This window comes from Candoia aspera, chromosome 1 (genome assembly GCF_035149785.1).
Source record: "Candoia aspera isolate rCanAsp1 chromosome 1, rCanAsp1.hap2, whole genome shotgun sequence".
NCBI lineage: Eukaryota > Metazoa > Chordata > Lepidosauria > Squamata > Boidae > Candoia > Candoia aspera.
Genome location: NC_086153.1, coordinates 14,376,940 through 14,394,519, shown reverse-complemented (window position 1 = coordinate 14,394,519; position 17,580 = coordinate 14,376,940). Strand labels below are relative to the sequence as shown.

The window sequence follows — 17,580 nt, the reverse complement described above, 5'->3', positions numbered from 1 at the left end:
GGAGCTCTCGCGATATCTGAGCTAGAGGGCAGGGAGGCGGCGGGAGAGGAGCGAAATAGTCAAGGGATCGAATGCGCAGGCGCGATAAGGGCAGCTGTCTGCCGACGTGAAGAAGTTGGAAGTGTTTGTAACTACCGGGGTGCTAGCCCTCTTAAATTTCCTTTTTATTTTTTTTCCTTTTGGATGGCACTAACGACGTTTCCTAATTCTTCTAACTTTTAGGAGCTGAGGGCAACGTGCTTCTGAGCGTAGATAGAGTTCAGCTTGCTAAATGAAACAGGATTACTTTTCCCCAGGACAAAATAATGTCTTGAGCACGTGCTGAATTTTCTTTCTTTTTTTCATCTTAAACAGAGCGAAGACTTTCTTAAGGACCTCCGTGATAATGCTTCCGAGTGTAGACAGGCATTTTCTAAGGACAACAGAATTTATTTGAGCCTCTCTCTCAGCATTTGTGGTCTTCTTCTTCACCGTTATATTTATTTTTAAAGACCTACAGGGCAAGTGCAGGTGCCCAACTTTGTTTTCCCCAGTGGGGGAGATTTTTGTAAAGAAGACCTAGCAAAGCACCTCTGAACAAATGTGGTTTTTAAAGTTTTCTGTGTTATAGAAAGTGTTATTTTAATGATCTAATATTAAAATATTTGCCTTTTGACAGAAAGCAACTTGAAAAAAAACTGATATAACCTTATCAGGCTATGCAGGATATAAAGATTTATAGAGTATAGTATGCAGTATGTGGAAAAGAGGAAGACCTTCAATGCGATGGATTGATACAATTACCACAACAATGGATGCAAACACTGGAACAGTCAGGCATATGGCGGAAGATGGAACAGCATTTTGTTCTGTTATACATAGGGTTGCCATGAGTCATAAATGACTGGACGGCAACTAACAACAACATGCAGTCTACTTTTTCTAGAGCTTTCTAGAGCTTTATATCAAGTGGTTAAAATACCGTTTCAATGAGGTGAGACTCATGTCATGTTGCAACATGCAAAGCCATAATATAGTTTAGCAGTGAATGGCTAAGGTACTATTCCAACACATCTGGCTATTCTCACATACAAAGATAATTAATTAGTTATGAATAGTTCTGTCTCTGGTTGGTTTAGCACAGCCTCAGCCTAATGCAGCCTTTCTCAACTTTTTGACCCTGGAGGAACCCTTGAAATATTTTTCAGGCCTCGGGGAACTGCTGCACATTCAGGCTCAAATATAGGCCAGATGTTACAAAATTATCATGGGTAGGCCTGTATATATGCAGTCACAGTGTTCTTAAAATAATTAAACTTACCTCTTTAATGTGAAGCCCAAATTTGAAATGACTTTTTAAATCAATTGTGATCTCCCAGGGAATCCCTAGTGACCTCTCCTGGAACCCTAAGGTGCTATGGAACCCTGGTTGAGAAACCCTGGCCTAGTGCCTTCCAGAACTCTTCTGCAATTTATTGTACAAGTTAAGTTGCCTTTTCCCCCCAAATAAATTAAAATTAATTGTATATCACTATTACTGGAAAAAAATGGGGAGGAATTAGAATTTAAGCTCCTCGAGGAAAGGTGGGATATAAATCTAACAAGTAATTAATAATTGTAAATATCAACTTCAGTAGGATTAAAATATTTCAAGACAATGTGATTTCAATTTGGGATGGGCACCAAAAGGCCTTCCAGATGTTGAAATTCCATTGGCATATCCAACAGTAATGGATGAAGAGAGCTGTAAAAAAGAAAAAGGGAGGAAACATATTTTATTTGGGGTATTTGTACTCCTCTGCCAAATGAATACTTAAGCTCCCTTTATATTTCATGGATTCATATATCACACCAAATCATAGCATATGATTTATTTTATTAATTTAACAAGTATATATGCCATCTACTCCCAATTGACTTTGGATACCTTGCAATTATTTGGCTTAACACATACAAACCCAGCTGTTACGATATGTCAAACAATTTATGGCTTTATGTGATGTGAGATCCCAGCCAATTATGATTTATTCAACAAGCATAGTTAAGTAAATAATGGTTTAGTGCAGGCATAAACAACGCTCAGCTTCTTTTACAGTAAGGTAAAGGTTTCCCTTGACATTAAGTCCAGTTGTGTCCGACTCTAGGGGGCGGTGCTCATCTCCGTTTCAAAGCCGAAGAGCCAGCGTTTGTCCATAGACATTTCCGTGGACATGTGGCCAGCATGACTACACGGAACGCCGTTACCTGCCTGCCGAAGCGGTGCCTATTAATCTACTCACATTTGCATGTTTTCGAACTGCTAGGTTGGCAGGAGCTGGGACTAGCAACGGGAGCTCACCCCGTCACACGGATTTGAACCGCCAACCTTCCGATCAGCAAGCTCAGCAGCTCAGCAGTTTAACCCGCAGCGCCACCGCGTTCCTTCTTTTACAGTAATGGTCCCATATTATAGCACTGAAATTTTACAGAGGAATCACCATTTTCAGTGGTGTACTTTTGCGTTTCTGGGACAAATTAAGTACTTTAAGCTGTTACTGAGGGGAAAAAATAGGAGGGAGTGCTGTTTATGACATCTTGAGTTCCTTAATGAAACAGGGTATAAATCATCAGTGTTTTCACCAGCAACTTTTCTTGTAGCCCTTGAAGGCCAAAAATAATAATAGTAAAAATAAGTATGGCCTTTCACTGCAAATATGCCCAGCTCTGACTTGAATGCAGTGTGTGAATTAAGACACTGACCTGGTTTATACATTGTATTATTTATTATATTATGGATCAAGTGGTTTATTTAATCATTGTTCCATAAATAAGTTACAATTCCTCATGGTTGGTTCACTTAACATACGTGAGTTATTTTGTTTTGATACAATGTTTTGAAGGCCAAGCTCATGTGTCAGCACGGTTAGCCTGTCTACCCCAGTATTTTCTCTATTCTAATTGGCAGTAGTTTTTTCACAGCTATCCTAAACTAAGACTGGAGATCCCTTTGAACCCCTTCCAGATCCCCCTGGAGTTCCCTTTAAACTGGAGATAGCAAAGATTACTGCAGATGCTGACTGCAGTCAGGAAATCAGAAGATGTTTAATCCTTGGGAGAAGAGCAATGACAAATCCCAATAAAATAGTTAAGAGCAGAGACATCACACTGACAACAAAGGTCCGCATAGTTAAAGCAATGGTGTTCCCCGTAGTAACATATGGCTGCGAGAGCTGGACCATAAGGAAGGCTGAGAGAAGGAAGATAGATGCCTTTGAACTGTGGTGCTGGAGGAAAATTCTGAGAGTGCCTTGCACTGCCAGAAGATCAAACCAGTCCATCCTCCAGGAAATCAAGCCAGACTGCTCACTTGAGGGAATGATATTAAAGGCAAAACTGAAATACTTTGGCCACATAATGAGAAGACAGGACACCCTGGAGAAGATGCTGATGCTAGGGAGAGTGGAGGGCAAAAGGAAGAGGGGCCGACCAAGGGCAAGGTGGATGGATGATATTCTAGAGGTGACAGACTCGTCCCTGGGGGAGCTGGGGGTGTTGACGACCGACAGGAAGCTCTGGCGTGGGCTGGTCCATGAAGTCACAAAGAGTCGGAAGCGACTGAACGAATAACAACAAAGGTTTGTGACAAACTGAAATGACACCATTTGACAACCCCTATAACATACCTTAGTTGCTACAAATTCTGTAACACTTGGCCTCTCAAGTATCCGGAGCTTGCCAAAGGCAGTGGATTCTTCTGTCTTCTATCTTGCAAAGACGTCTGGGTGTTGTCTATACAGCAGCCGTCGAAGAGCTCTGTGATAGATGGACAGCAGCTTTTGAGAAATTCTATAAAATAGGACTTATTTTATTCCATAAAATAAAACAAACGCAAATGCCATTTTTGTCTTGATGGGATTGTTATATTGGAACACATAATCCAAGCTGAAGGAATTAAAGCTGATCCAAAAATGGTACAAGTTATTTTGTAAGCCCCAAATCATGAGAATCTGATTTGTTACATGTTCAAGCTACCTGCAGCCATATTACAGTATTAAATTTATTATTAATTTAATTATGCAGTTATTTTGGAGACACTGTGCCTGCGGACTAGAATAGGAGTCCCTTGGCTCTTGTCTGCAGCAAATGACTCTGCATTTCAGCAGCTGAAAAATGCATTAGCTAAGGAACCTCGTCTTCATAAGGCTTATTAGTTTGAATGCACCAACTTTTGGGGTGACTGATGCCAGTTTTGTGGGGTTTGATGTCATCTTGTACAGACTCAGATGGATCAAAGAAGCCTGTTCCACATGGTTAGTTACTCACTTTCCTCTCCAGAGTAAAAGTATTCACAAATTGAATGTGTAACTTCAGGGTGTTTGTGAACATTTTAATATTTATCTGTGAGGATCCTCAATTGTGTTATTAAAAGATCACAAACTACTCATACGCATGCTTCAACCTCATTAACCATCATTTTGCCCCTTTGCATGCAGTGTCTGTTGGAGATTGATTTGCTGTTCAACACTCTCTGAAAAAAGGAATATAGCTGATTCCTTATCACATCTTCCATTACCTGATTCTGGGTGAAGAACAATTCCCTTTTATTAGGATTTAGTTTGACCTTGTTTCATCTCATCCAGTCCCTCACAGTCTTCAGACATGTACCTGTAATAAGGACTTAATCCAGTGCATTCTGGGAGAGCAACATACAGTATAACATTATCATCAGTATCCTTATACCTCACTCCAGATTGATGGGTGATCTCTCCCAAAAGCTTCATATGGATCTTAAATAACATAGGATAGTGTGCTGAATCTACATTGGAGCAACTAAAGGCTGGGGAATTCTGGAAGTTGAAGTCCACCCATCTTAAAGCTGCCAAGGTTGAGAAACACTGAACTAATGTATCAATTATGCTTTCTCCATGGCTATTGCCTGGAACTGCCCATAAGTAGGAATATAGAATTATAGGGTTGGAAGGGACCTTGGAGGTCTTCTAGTCCAACCTTCATAAAATTGCATCCCAAATCCTTGCAATTGGTCCAGCAAGATACCAAGGTTGATGATACCGAACACCACTGAGCTATCAAAAAGGGCCAGGAGGGGGGCAATCTCCCTATCCAGGTCCCAACAAAGGTAAGCAAAGCTACTATGATTAGATGTCCAGGTCTGAATTCTGACTGAAAGGGAACTGGGTAATTACTCCTAGGAACCTATATAACTGACCTTTCACCACTTTTTCCAAAATCTTCCACCAAAAGGGAAAATTGGAAACTAGAAGTTTTCAAATTCATCTGTATTGAGTTGGACTGTTTAAGAGAAGGCACACTTCCATTTCCTTCATGATTAGAGGCATTATGTCCTTCAAACAGGCATTGATTACTTCTGGAATCCAGTTGTGCACACACTAGCTGAAAGAGCCAAGTTGAACACGGATCCAGCCCACAGGATCTACTCAGTTTTCCAAACTCCACAAAACTAAGGAATCCCAAATCACACCGCAAGATGTTGTCCCAGTCACCTCAGTAGATTGCCTGATACTCAGCTCCTTTATCTGCAAAGAATCTCACAAATGCATTGCAGAAGCCTGTTCAGGTTTTCCTAATGTTGTCTGGGCAACCCTATTATAGGAAAGCGCCTAACAGCGCCACTGAATGAAAATCTAAAGACATATAAGACATACACCACTCTTATCACCACAGTGTAGGCCTGAATATGGGTGTATTATTTGTATTCATTCATGTTCATTCTTGGTTTTCTGCCAAGGTCACCCAAAATGTCCCATTACTCACATCCTTGTCACACAGTGAAAAGCAAACAGCTTTTATACCAGATAATGTCCATTGCTAAAATAAGAGATAAATGGACACTAGGCCTCTGACCTCCAAAGAGGACCCCAATCTAAGGCAAGCAGATAGAAATTCTCCAGAAATATTAACCCAGGAGATTCTACCACTGGACCAGCAATGAGATCCAGGAAAGCATACCAACAGCAGGTCTAACTTGTCCTTAGCTAACCCAGCCTCACATAATGACAGACCTTGTTATCTTTGGAGCAGCACACTTGGTCACCACTAAGATCTCTCAAAGGATTGCCACTCCTGCTCCCTGGCCTTATGGCTGATGCAAGACCTGGGAGGAAAAGTCTCTGAGAGGGATACATTCCCATCATCACCCAGATTTCAATAATACAAGCCAAGTCCACATATTGAGTCTTCCCCAGATCATGGATGGATGATTCTGACTTGTGGAAACCTGTTGGCTTTCTTCTGCTGCTTTAGCTAAACTTGGAACTTTTACATAAGTAGTTCATTTAAGTAGCCCTTACCCATTTCTTTACTGTTACAGCTGAGCTCCTTGTAGCAATAATAGAGTCAATTTTATTTCTGTGAGCCCCATCTGGAGATGTCCATGTATATAGGTATTGGTCTGGTTGTTGGAAGATTGTATTAGCAATGAAGAAATAATTAGATTGGCAGAAACAGTTAAGTCATTCTTCTGCTTCATTTCAGTTTCCTAGGCCATACAGCCCAACTGCATTTTCCTCAATATTTCCATCTTTGGCATTCCAGTTCCAGTCTTCCACAAGCAGCAGATCTTACTTGTATGTTCTGTGAATTTCAGATGAAACTTGACCATAAAACTCATCAATCTCCTCTTTTTCTGCATCAATGGTTGGAACATAAACTTGGGATAATCATATTAAAGGATTGTCCATAATGGGTTGTCTGGGAATTGATATTATTCAGTCATTGACTGCATTGTACCCATGTACTGTTCTTGCAGTATCTTTTCTGATTATAAAATCAGTGCTGTTCCTTTTTTCATTTCCTGAATAGTAAATAGTATGACCCTCTGAGTGAAAGTGTCCAATTCCAGTCTGTTTCAATTCACTGATACTTAAGAAGTCAATGTGTAATTGACTGTAGCCATGTTATAAACACCATTAGTGTTCCAAAAAATCCTTAGCTCTTCCACAGAAGCATGTTGAATGCCATTCAAGCTGAGGGGGCCATCATCCAGCACTACATCATCTATCACTTTATACTATCCTTGAAGTTTCTTGATAAAATACAGGAGCAGGTTACCACTGCCTTCTCCTGTGCAGTGTGAAATGCCTTTGCCATTGTCACTTAAATGATCATCTACCTCCAGCATCTTCCTCTATCACTGCTGCCCAATGTAGGTGTCTGATGGTCTTAGCTGGGCAGCTGGGAGGACCTTCCTGACTTGAGTGACCCTACTGGGATGAATGCTGTTGGCATACACTTCCGACATTCTTCACTCATCTCTCCCAAGACCACCACCTCCACCCCAAGTTGAGGCAGCACTGCAGGACATGGGTGGATCCTACCATCTACATGCAGTTTTAAAAAGTATGAATAATAGTGGGTTACAATAATCTGACTGCAAAATTGTATTCTAAAATACCAATTTTTAAATTGATAAATCATAAAACAAACCCCAGAAAACAGTTCACAAACCATAGTTTGTTATTAGTTGATCAGAACTGGAAAATCAGATTCAATAGATTTTAAATAGTAAAATGTAATACTAAAACAAGGGCTTGGAATTTATGTAGATTTGTTTAGAACACAAGAATGAACGTAAGATGAGCAGCAAAATCTCCTTTGAGTTGAATTCAACTTCCTCTTGGTGCACTACAGAAATGTTTGCCATTGCCTTCTTCTGGAATTATTTTACTTCCCGCTTTGCCTACATGGGATTTCCTGTTGCTCTTCCCTTCAAGTACTATGTCTAGGTGTTTCAAGATCAGACAAAGTCAGGAACAAAACCTACCAAAAACAGCTTGGCCACAGTGTAATGGAACTTTCTCTTAACATGGGACTAATTTAACTTCAATCTGCTTTAAAGACTGGTCAGACTTCTGTTCTACAGAAAGATGCGGTACAGACTGGGATATTTCCCTTCATGTTTTAACTATGGAAGAGGTGGCCAGGATACAGTACAATTCCCCCTGCATATTTTACTCAAGAAAAAGAGCACAGATGATAGCCAGCTGGTTGGGAAGGAATCTCTTCTCTCCTTCAAACCCCCCTCCCGCCCACCTGCCCTCCTTAAGCAAGAGCCAGGCAAATTTGTTTCTTGCTTGACCAATTGTCTAAACCAAGCTACCATGTCTAGGTACTAAAGTTCAGAAGCAGCAATAGGTACTAAAGTTCAGAAGCAGCAATATATATATATATATATATATATATATATATATTTAGTATAGACAGTGAATTTATGAAGTACCATTTCTAATTCACATGCCAGCTTAGAGTAACCTGGGTTGTACATGCATGCAGCCAAAAGCAAAAAACATTCCATTTTTAAATAAATACTCAAGGCAAGAACCTACTGCCTCTATTTCAGTCTTTAATTGCTGCTTCTTTCAATTAAATCAATGGTGGTCTCCTGACATTTGTGATTGGTTACTGTTTTCTTCCTCAGGGAACTACCATATATGTGTTCTCCTCCCACCTCATCTTTTTTGTTTGAAGTAACAACCAAACAAGCAGAAAGATGCCAACTGCTTGTTTTAAAGACATTTTGAGTTTAGAGGCTACATTATAGGCACACATTGCTACATTACTTCAGTTGAATCCATCCAGACGTATTCAATTAATTAAAAAGGTAAAATTACTATTAAAAAAACTCTTCCACTAAGAATGCCTTGCTGTATGAATGTTCCTTCTATCAGAAAAATACATGCATCAAGTTAGAAATTACCCCATACAAAAATGCATGATTTATCCCGTGTGTACTTAATAGAGTAGAAAAGTGGGGTATAAATCAAATAAATATGTAATCAAATAATTATAATATAGAATCACTGAGGATTTTTATGCACTTCTTTATGTTACATTACTCAGCCCTAGTGCCTCTGTACCCAGAAGGATTCTGCTATTCCTATGTGAATTCCAACCAGGCTATTTGCTCCCAGTCATAGCTCCAAACTAAAGAGAGCTGCTGGAGGACCGAAGGGATGAATACACAAAAATTCTAATGAGGCGGCCAAACAGTCCAGGAAGAATGCTATAATACATATAAGAATTATTATGTTTCTAATAGAGAGAGATCACACACTTTTTTTGGACAATTTGCCATCCATCCCTCTCCCAACCTTTTATCAGTATATTTACTCATTAATAACTTAAAAGTCTCTACAAGTGACTTATTCTACTTCAGTTTGTCATACAGACATATAGATGTTACTGTACTCCATCAGCCCTCAATCAACATGGCTGATAGTGAAGAATGCTGGGAATGCCTAGCAACATCTGGACAGCCAGTTTCCCCACAGTGGCTTGTATAATAGGCTCATTTCTAAACGGGCATCCATTTAATATATCACCTACAAACATACCCTCTCGTGCAAGAGTCCCTAGTCTTCCTGTCCCCTGCTAATTTGGTTTGGATAGTCCCCTAGCATTCCTGAACAAATTTTAAGGACATGAAAAATCTGCATGGAAAAATGAACTTTCCCATGTTTGATTCACTGATGGGGGAAAAAAAGTTATATCAAACAGGATTCTGCTTTATCCTTCTCATATATGATGCTTCATCATTTAATGCAGTTGTTAGGGCTACGTTATGTAGGGGTTCACAGAACTCTCATTAGCAAGTCTTTGACCAAGCCAATAGTCCAGCTATATGGAACACACAGAATTTGTCAATACGCATTGACAAGGGTTTACAATCAAAATCAGTTAAGGCTCTCTGAAAATGTGTTCTTATTTTTTATGGTGCAGACAGCCAACTTGACACAAAACTATTGGAAAAATTTATATTTTGGAAGAACTCACTACAGAAGGTGACAGAATTCCAAAATCAAGTTACATGAAAATATACATTGCAATTTCTCTTTATACATTAAGTGAGAAAAATCTGTATGGGATCAGAATGCAAAAAGGAGGAGGAAAAAGAAGAGGGGAGATGGGGAGAGTATATGATAGCAAAACCAGAACTCACTTGAAGTCTATAGCTCTGCATGCTTTTATTTATCCAACTTCAAATCAGGCAAGAAATAAAAAAGCGGTTCAACCTATATTGGGCAAACTTACATAGTTGACCGCTTTCAAAGCAAATGCTCTCAGCCCTTTTGGGAACAACTAGTAGGCTCAAGCGTAATCCATGGCTGTAAATCTTATTGCTGCATCCAAGCCAAAAGATGAGCGCAGCTAGGTAAAAACATAAGGGGAATAAATGCATCACCCAATGACAATGCTCAAGTCATCATTAGAATCAAATAACAGATCTCAATGTTTTATTAATGTACTCCCAAAAAAAGTTGAGGGGAAGGAAGTTACGAAGGTATTAAATTTTTTATTAAAGTGAGATTTTTAATGAAGCTTTAATGGCTGAAAAGAAAAGTTAAAATGGAATTTTTTTAATCCTAATTTGTTTTAGTCCAACATGCTTCATGAGAAATTTTAAAGACTCATAAGAAAAGAACCCCATGAATTGGAGTGGAGAAGAAAAGAACCTGCTAAAAATCTTTAGAATTTACACGATTCTTATTCTAACTACAGGACAGCATTATTTGGTACAATGTGTATTTGTGGATGTACATGAACAGTATATATATTATCCGGATCATGTTGTGCTATGTACACATCTTTACAATTCTTCCTGAAGGTTAAAGCAGTTCCATTAGTTTTCAAAATGCACAAATCTTTGTTGGCACTTGTTAGACTCCTTGTCAGCATTAATAACTGCCATGTTTTATTGCAGCCCAGTTCCTGCCAGTGTCTGCCAACTTGGTATAAACAGAAGTCCAGCAATAGGTGGGTAGAGTGCAGGAAAAACAGTGCCATATTCCTCAATTGGAAACCTACAGACAAAAGAAAAGAAAACCATCAGCCATGAGATCTAGATTTCATATGTATCTTCATAAATATTCAGTACTTACAAAATATATTAACATGAGAATTCCCAGAATGTTTTTATTAGACAGTTAACATCCATGATCAGCATCTGAACTGCTGTTCAGAGTTCTAATTCATTTACCCCTGGGCTGCTCTAGTTCACTAAGCACCCTTTGTAGTTAAATATTTAGAGAGGACATGTGAACTTTTAACTGCTAATTTATAAAACTATAGTAGTTGCACTGACATAAAAGTCCATTTGCGAGCTCCATTTAAAACATGCAATTAAAAGCACTTTTGCTCGCTTGACTATTCATGCAATAAGCTGAAGTATTGCACTAGTGAAATGTATCCCTTTTCCTTCTGAGATGGGCTGAGATACCTTTTGCATGACAGTTGTCTAGGCTGCAGCTCTTCCTCCTGTCTCCCACAGTCATTCCCACATACCATTACACGTAATTCTAAATCTAAATTTTATAGTTTTCAGAGTCAAGTGCCAATATCTTGATTTAAAAAAAAACATCAGCTGCAAGATTACCATTAGAGCTTACAACTACTGCTATGCAGACAAATGTAGCCTATTCTCTCACTGAGAATTAGATAAAGCAAATGGGCTTCTACAACATTGGAGGTATAATATTAGACAAAGAGGTTTCTATGGAAAAGTTAACACTCCAAACATTATAGTTTTGTAGAAGTCCTAGTATAATCAGCTCTTATATGGAACAACAGTGGAATCTGATCCATGAGATTGGCTAGTTCCACATTCACTTAACTTCTGAAAGGTGTAGCACCAGTGCGCTAATTCAATTCCTGAACATTCCAATACCACAACTTTTCTCTCTCAAATATGAAACCAGCAGTTGAGTATCCTCAGATGTTTTAATATACATGTTTCTTTTTTGTCCTTTGGGTTTCTTCTAATAAAAGAATTACCTGCAACCCATGGCCCCAAGGAGCTTTTATGCAACAGGGATTTAGACTAGGCTGTAACATGAAGTCTAACATTTATATCACCTTGATTCTTCTTAACATTCTATTTTAACTGGGGTTCCTACACCAAAGCAAGCTGAATTGATATATATCATAGTGTCAAGTATTAGTAGATTCTGCTGTAGTACTATGTGGGAAGAAAATCAAGTCCACTCAAAAAGCAAAAGCAAAACACAGAGGAAATACTGCTATTACAGAATGGGGGGAAAATCTTCTGTAGAATAAAGATTCATCCACTATTATGCAGCCCAAGAGACTCACTGCTTCAAATTATTTCCACTTCAAATGAAAGGCAGGAAGAAAACACACTTCCTGGGAACAGTTTCTAAATGCTCAGAGTGACCTGAAGCTGCTTGTTTCCTGCACTTAGCTGCCCAGTGAAGTAGTGGCCCTGATGGCCCAGAGGTTTCCCATATAAGTATGAGGTCAATCTTTCCTTGTTGTCTGGGGAACACTCAGCATATAAAGGTAATATTTATGATGCTACCTTGCAGTATTTCCCGTTATAACTGGAATTGTCTGTTAGTTAAATTACTTACCCTGAAAAAAGTGAAGCTACTAACTGAATTAAGTGTCACTCAAAAGCAGTTTCTTGGCTTTTTCTTACACAGCGGGCAACTTTTCTTTTAAATTCTCCATTTCTATCTTCCCTCCATTCTTTCTGTAAATTAAAATACAGATATTGAAAACTCTCTAAGATATGCATTCTCTCTCCAACCCTCTGAGAAAAATACCTATTATTTGCTTATATTGTTTAAGAAAATAAAGTAGTATGTGTCATTTTAGCAGACATTTCAGATTAAGCATACATTTAATTTGTAGCTTGCTGAGGAACTTCATAGGAAGCATAATTTGCAATTCCATCTTGAACAAATATATATATTTTCTGTTGAGATTATTCTGTACCCAGAGTTCTATCTGGTTATTTATTTATTTTATTAAATTTATATAGCTAGCCACCTCAGGCTTGTAACTCTGGGTAGCGAACACAAATAAAAACACAAAACCATTAAAATACAGTTAAAACAGTTAAAAGCTGTAATAACAAAAGACGGGGAGAGTGCATTCTAAATTTACATACAATACAGCCAGTTAATGGGCTCCGCACTTCCATGGGATCCACAGGACCGAGGGCAGAATCAAGTTTTAACGTCCTTCCAGAAGGCCAATAGGGTTGGGGCCAATTTTACCTTGGGGGGAATGATGTTCCAGAGGGTGGTATGGCAGAAAAGGCCTCTTCTTGGGTCCCACCAAACAAAGATTTTGGCTGACAGGACCCGCAACATGCCTCTCCTGCCAGACCTGATGGGATGGGTAGATGTAACCAAGGAGAGGTGGTCTCTCAGATAAGCTGGTGCCAAGCGATATAGGGCTTTAAAGGTCATAACCAGCACCTTGAATTGGACCTGGAAGCAAACTGGCAATGAATGCAGCTTGCAGAACAGAGGTGTAACATGTGCTGTTCTAGAAGCACACACAACTGCCCATGCCACCGCCTTTTGCATCAGCGAAAGCTTCCAGATACTCTTCAAAGGCAGCCCCATGTAGAGCGCATTACAGTAATCCAATCAGGAGGTGACCAGGGCATGAATGACTGAGAGTAGAACCTTCCGATCCAGGAACAGGCACAACTGGCACACAGCACAAAGTTATGCAAGGGCCTTTCTAGCCATGACTGCCACCTGCTCCTTGAGCAGGAGTTATGAGTTCAGAAGGACCCCCAGATTGAGCACCAAGGTCTGTTTGGGGCAGTGCCACCCCATCCAGCAGCAAAGATGGCAAGTTCCCAGATCCAGAATACTCCCAAACCCAAAGCCACTCAGTCTTGCCAGGGTTGAGCCAGAGCCTTTGTTCCCCATCCAGTCCCCTACAGCCTCCAGATGCTGAGGCAGGACATCAACATCGCTTAGTTACCTATCATGGTTATATCACTAGTCTGTGTCAAAATCAGTCAATCAATCTATCTACCTACTTATCTAAAACAGCAAAGCTTAACAATGAAATTTAATTTGCTGACCAGTTTTGAACCCAATTTCACCAGCCATACATTATATTCTACTGCCCAAGTGACAGGTATTCAAAGTTCTTCCCAAGAACGCCACCTGAACCCAAGAAGCACTCATTTATACTTTATTGGCCAAGCAGCAATTCTCTGTTGCTCAAAGAATAAACTATGACAATTACATATGCATCCCTGTATCCATGGAAGGTTTCCTCATTCAACAATCATATTTTTAATGTTTTCTGAATATTGAGGAATGAACTGATCCTCTCAAAACATGGATAGCAAGACACTGCGGCAATTTTGTTCTGTTAGATTAACACCATTAACACACTATTTTAGTGCAAGCCCTGTCTCTTTTATTAAGAGAATATTTATTACAGAAGAAACCCGCTAGTCAAGGACCCAAACTAATTCCTAATTTCTTTCAGCAAGGGTAAGAAAACATTTATTTACAAGAGTCATACCGCTGCATCAACGTTAGCAGGAGAATCGCCGTTGGGATCTGCCAGCATAGAAATTACACTAATCATTATGGTTTCCACTGTATGAATGGGAAGCCAGCGTTCTTCAGGTTTCTCATAGCCATACTTGTCTTCACCAGGTTCATGAAGGATGGAAATACAGACATCACCATTTTTGTCAACTACCAAGAAAGAAGGGGAAAATCATTCAGAAGCATAGTGTAATAGCAAAGATATTTCAGATAACAGTGCCAAGATGAGCAGGGGGGCTAGTTCTCAGAGATGACCCTCAAACCCATCATGCTACTATTATGGAGTGTCACAGTGTGATGAGGTTCTTTTCTGAACTGGAGGTGTATTGTTTTGCAAGGGTGGTAACTGACAGAGAAAAACATGACAGTGAACGCTTTTATGCTTTTTTCAATTGACAGTGACATTATTTAGAGCAGGTATTTACAACAGGTACATACAACACAATATTGCTGTTCACCCACTGTCAGGTTTCCTCTTAAGTCTCCCTCCCAGAGACGATCCCCCCCTCCTGCTTCCTCCTACTTTCTCTCCCTCTCCCATTTCTGGGCTGGACAAGAGAGTGAAAAGAAAGAAATGGGCTAGAATTTACTGTAGTGTACTCAGTGTGGCACGACCTCCTCCTGGAACTGCTAAGCCCAACACCTACTGCTTCTCTGTTGGGGAAAGATCCTCTCTCAGGGTCTTCTGACCAGCCTTCCCCCAGAGACCAGGGGATTCTCCACCAACAGCCAATCTCCACCTTCCCCTCTTGGGTCTTGGGTGATGCTGCCACCTGCAGCCAGCTGGATTCCTCCATCCCGGTCCTGGGTGGAGCTCTCGTCCCTCTGGGTCTTCACTTCCCTTCTTCCAAGGAAGCCACCCCCGGACCTTTCTTCTCCCTTTCCAACTGGGAACAGACAACCACTCTGCACACTTAACTTCTCCAACTTTTCTCTCCAGCCACTCTGTCACTCCATTTTGTACAGGCTTTTTCTCTCCTCTCCTCCTCTCTCTCTCCAATTTTTAGGTTAGACCAGCAGCATGTCCCCCAGCAACTGAGGAGGTGGGTGTCCCTCTGGGGCTCTAGTCTCCAACATCTATATACCAGGCTGGACCAATGGGACTGCTGTCCTGACATCTCACCACAGGCAGGTCAGCTTATCAGCCCCTGTGACAGCACAGCTGCCCTTCAAGGCCAGAGCTTAGCTGCTTTCCCCATTTTACTCACACCAAAGGCTGGCTCAAGCCAACAGAACAGCAGCCATGCCAGGCCACCAAAACCCATATGCCACATGGAGCAAATTATTGTAATACTATACATAGTGTGGTATAAATACTGAAAACAAATAATATTTCATAAACTGAAGTAGCCACAAGGAAATACTTTTTAAGATTATGATTGACATATTGAATTTACTGCCACAAGATTTTGTGATGCCTTCAGCACAAATATCTGAAAAGAGTATGTCGTGCCTAACAACCATGGGGATTTGCTTAACAACAGCAACCAGAACTGCCACAGCTGCTGTCATAAGTCGGTGCAGTCACATGTCATCGTGTTTTACGACCGCATCGTTTAGTGACGGAGTTGCCGGTCCCAATTACTATTGTTAAGTGAGGACTACCTGTATTAATAATGGCTATATGGATCCGCCATATTCAGGTGAAGCACACAATGAACATAATTGCCAAATGAAATTGTGCAAGAGGGATACTGCTTTCACTGCCTGCTTGTGAGCATCCTCAGAATCAGACTGGCCACTGGGAAAAACAGAAGGCTGGAATAAACTTATCTTGGTGTGCTCCAGCAAAACTTTTTGTTTAAGGTTTACTGTACACAAATCCTACATGCATCTGATTACATTGATTGCCAAACTCCAAAAGCAAAAGGATGCTAACAGAGTATGTTTGAACATAGTAACTGTTCGATAAACTAGAAACATTTATGAGATTTTCATTTTTGAAGTGTGCAATCAGAAGCTAGAAGCAAATTTTTTGAAGTCACAAGTCTTAGACTTCAACAAATTGCTGTGAATAGGCTTTCTTTCAATAAAAAGTATATTAATCTTGTGTACAGTATAATACAGTAGACAGTGCATTGAGCTTGACATTTTGGAAACTCATTTCAAATTTCTGTGAAATCCCCTTTCCTCTAGCACCACATTCACAGCGCTCAAATGGATCCTACAATTTTCAGGGGATCATTTCAGGGGAATTCTGGACATTAAGGAGAAGACAGAGTGGGAAAGCTACCCACTTTGTTTTACATTCTTATTTCACAAAAGCGTATCTGGATCCATCCTGATTTCCATGAAGAGATTCCTCTGAGCCAAATTTGACATTCCTTTCTAGTAATTTCCCACAGTGGTTCCCAATGTAATTCATATTCATTCCAAATATAAGACAGAAAACAACATTTTATAAGACATATCTTACCATTTGGATGCCATATTTCTGTGATAAATTTCATTTTTGGCGGCCTGAGAGGATAGTCTTTTGGGAAAGTAAGATGAGCCTTGAAGACACCGCCTTCGCTAAAGAAATTAAGAATAAAATCAATTTTTCAAGATGTCAAAGCCTTAAGTTATTTGTTGGCTTGAAATCAGTCACCTCAACATCCAGAAGACTGATTATTGATTAAACAGATCAGCTACCATATGCTTTAATCCCTTAAACTGCTTCCCATATATTCAATACTTCCTCAGTAGGAATTAATCCTGAAATGTCATAAACCAGAACCATGAAGCTTTTACTGTAATCTAGGTTCATTATTTCATAATTATATCACTCTGCTCTATATGGCAAAAGTCCACTGATTTTAAATGGGATTTATATCAAAGTATAAATGTTAAAGATTCTGGTCTTTAATCTACTATCCTCAAATCAAATTTATGTAGCATTTCTTACCAACAGTACGTATTACCAAAATTACAAAGAACACAGACCTTGCATATGATAAAAAACATGTACAGTTTTTTTAAAAAATGACAATTTCCTTTTCAGCTTTCTACTCTCATTATCCTGGCAAAGATATAATCTAAATTGCTAGTCCAATTAATGATGGCTGAAAGTGAAGAGGAACTGAGGAGCCTTATGATGAAGGTGAAAGAAGAAAGTGCAAAAGCTGGTTTGCAGCTAAACCTCAAAAAAACCAAGATTATGGCAACCAGCTTGATTGATAACTGGCAAATAGAGGGAGAAAATGTAGAAGCAGTGAAAGACTTTGTATTTCTAGGTGCGAAGATTACTGCAGATGCTGACTGCAGTCAGGAAATCAGA

The 17,580-nt window shown here is 39.7% G+C and overlaps 1 protein-coding gene across 1 annotated transcript in view; it reads right to left on the bottom strand.

The window, feature by feature from the left end:
• Positions 1–9,735: 9,735 nt before the first annotated feature.
• The window catches only part of UBE2G1 (ubiquitin conjugating enzyme E2 G1), a 49,840-nt gene continuing 41,995 nt past the window's right edge, over positions 9,736–17,580 (bottom strand). The window contains exons 3-6 of the mRNA XM_063297741.1: positions 16,738–16,835; positions 14,293–14,471; positions 12,363–12,484; positions 9,736–10,796 (exon numbers count right to left, since the gene is read on the bottom strand). Of these exons, the coding sequence (XP_063153811.1) occupies positions 12,398–12,484; positions 14,293–14,471; positions 16,738–16,835 (364 nt within the window). The 3' untranslated portion in view covers positions 9,736–10,796; positions 12,363–12,397. The remainder of the gene's footprint in view (positions 10,797–12,362; positions 12,485–14,292; positions 14,472–16,737; positions 16,836–17,580) is intronic.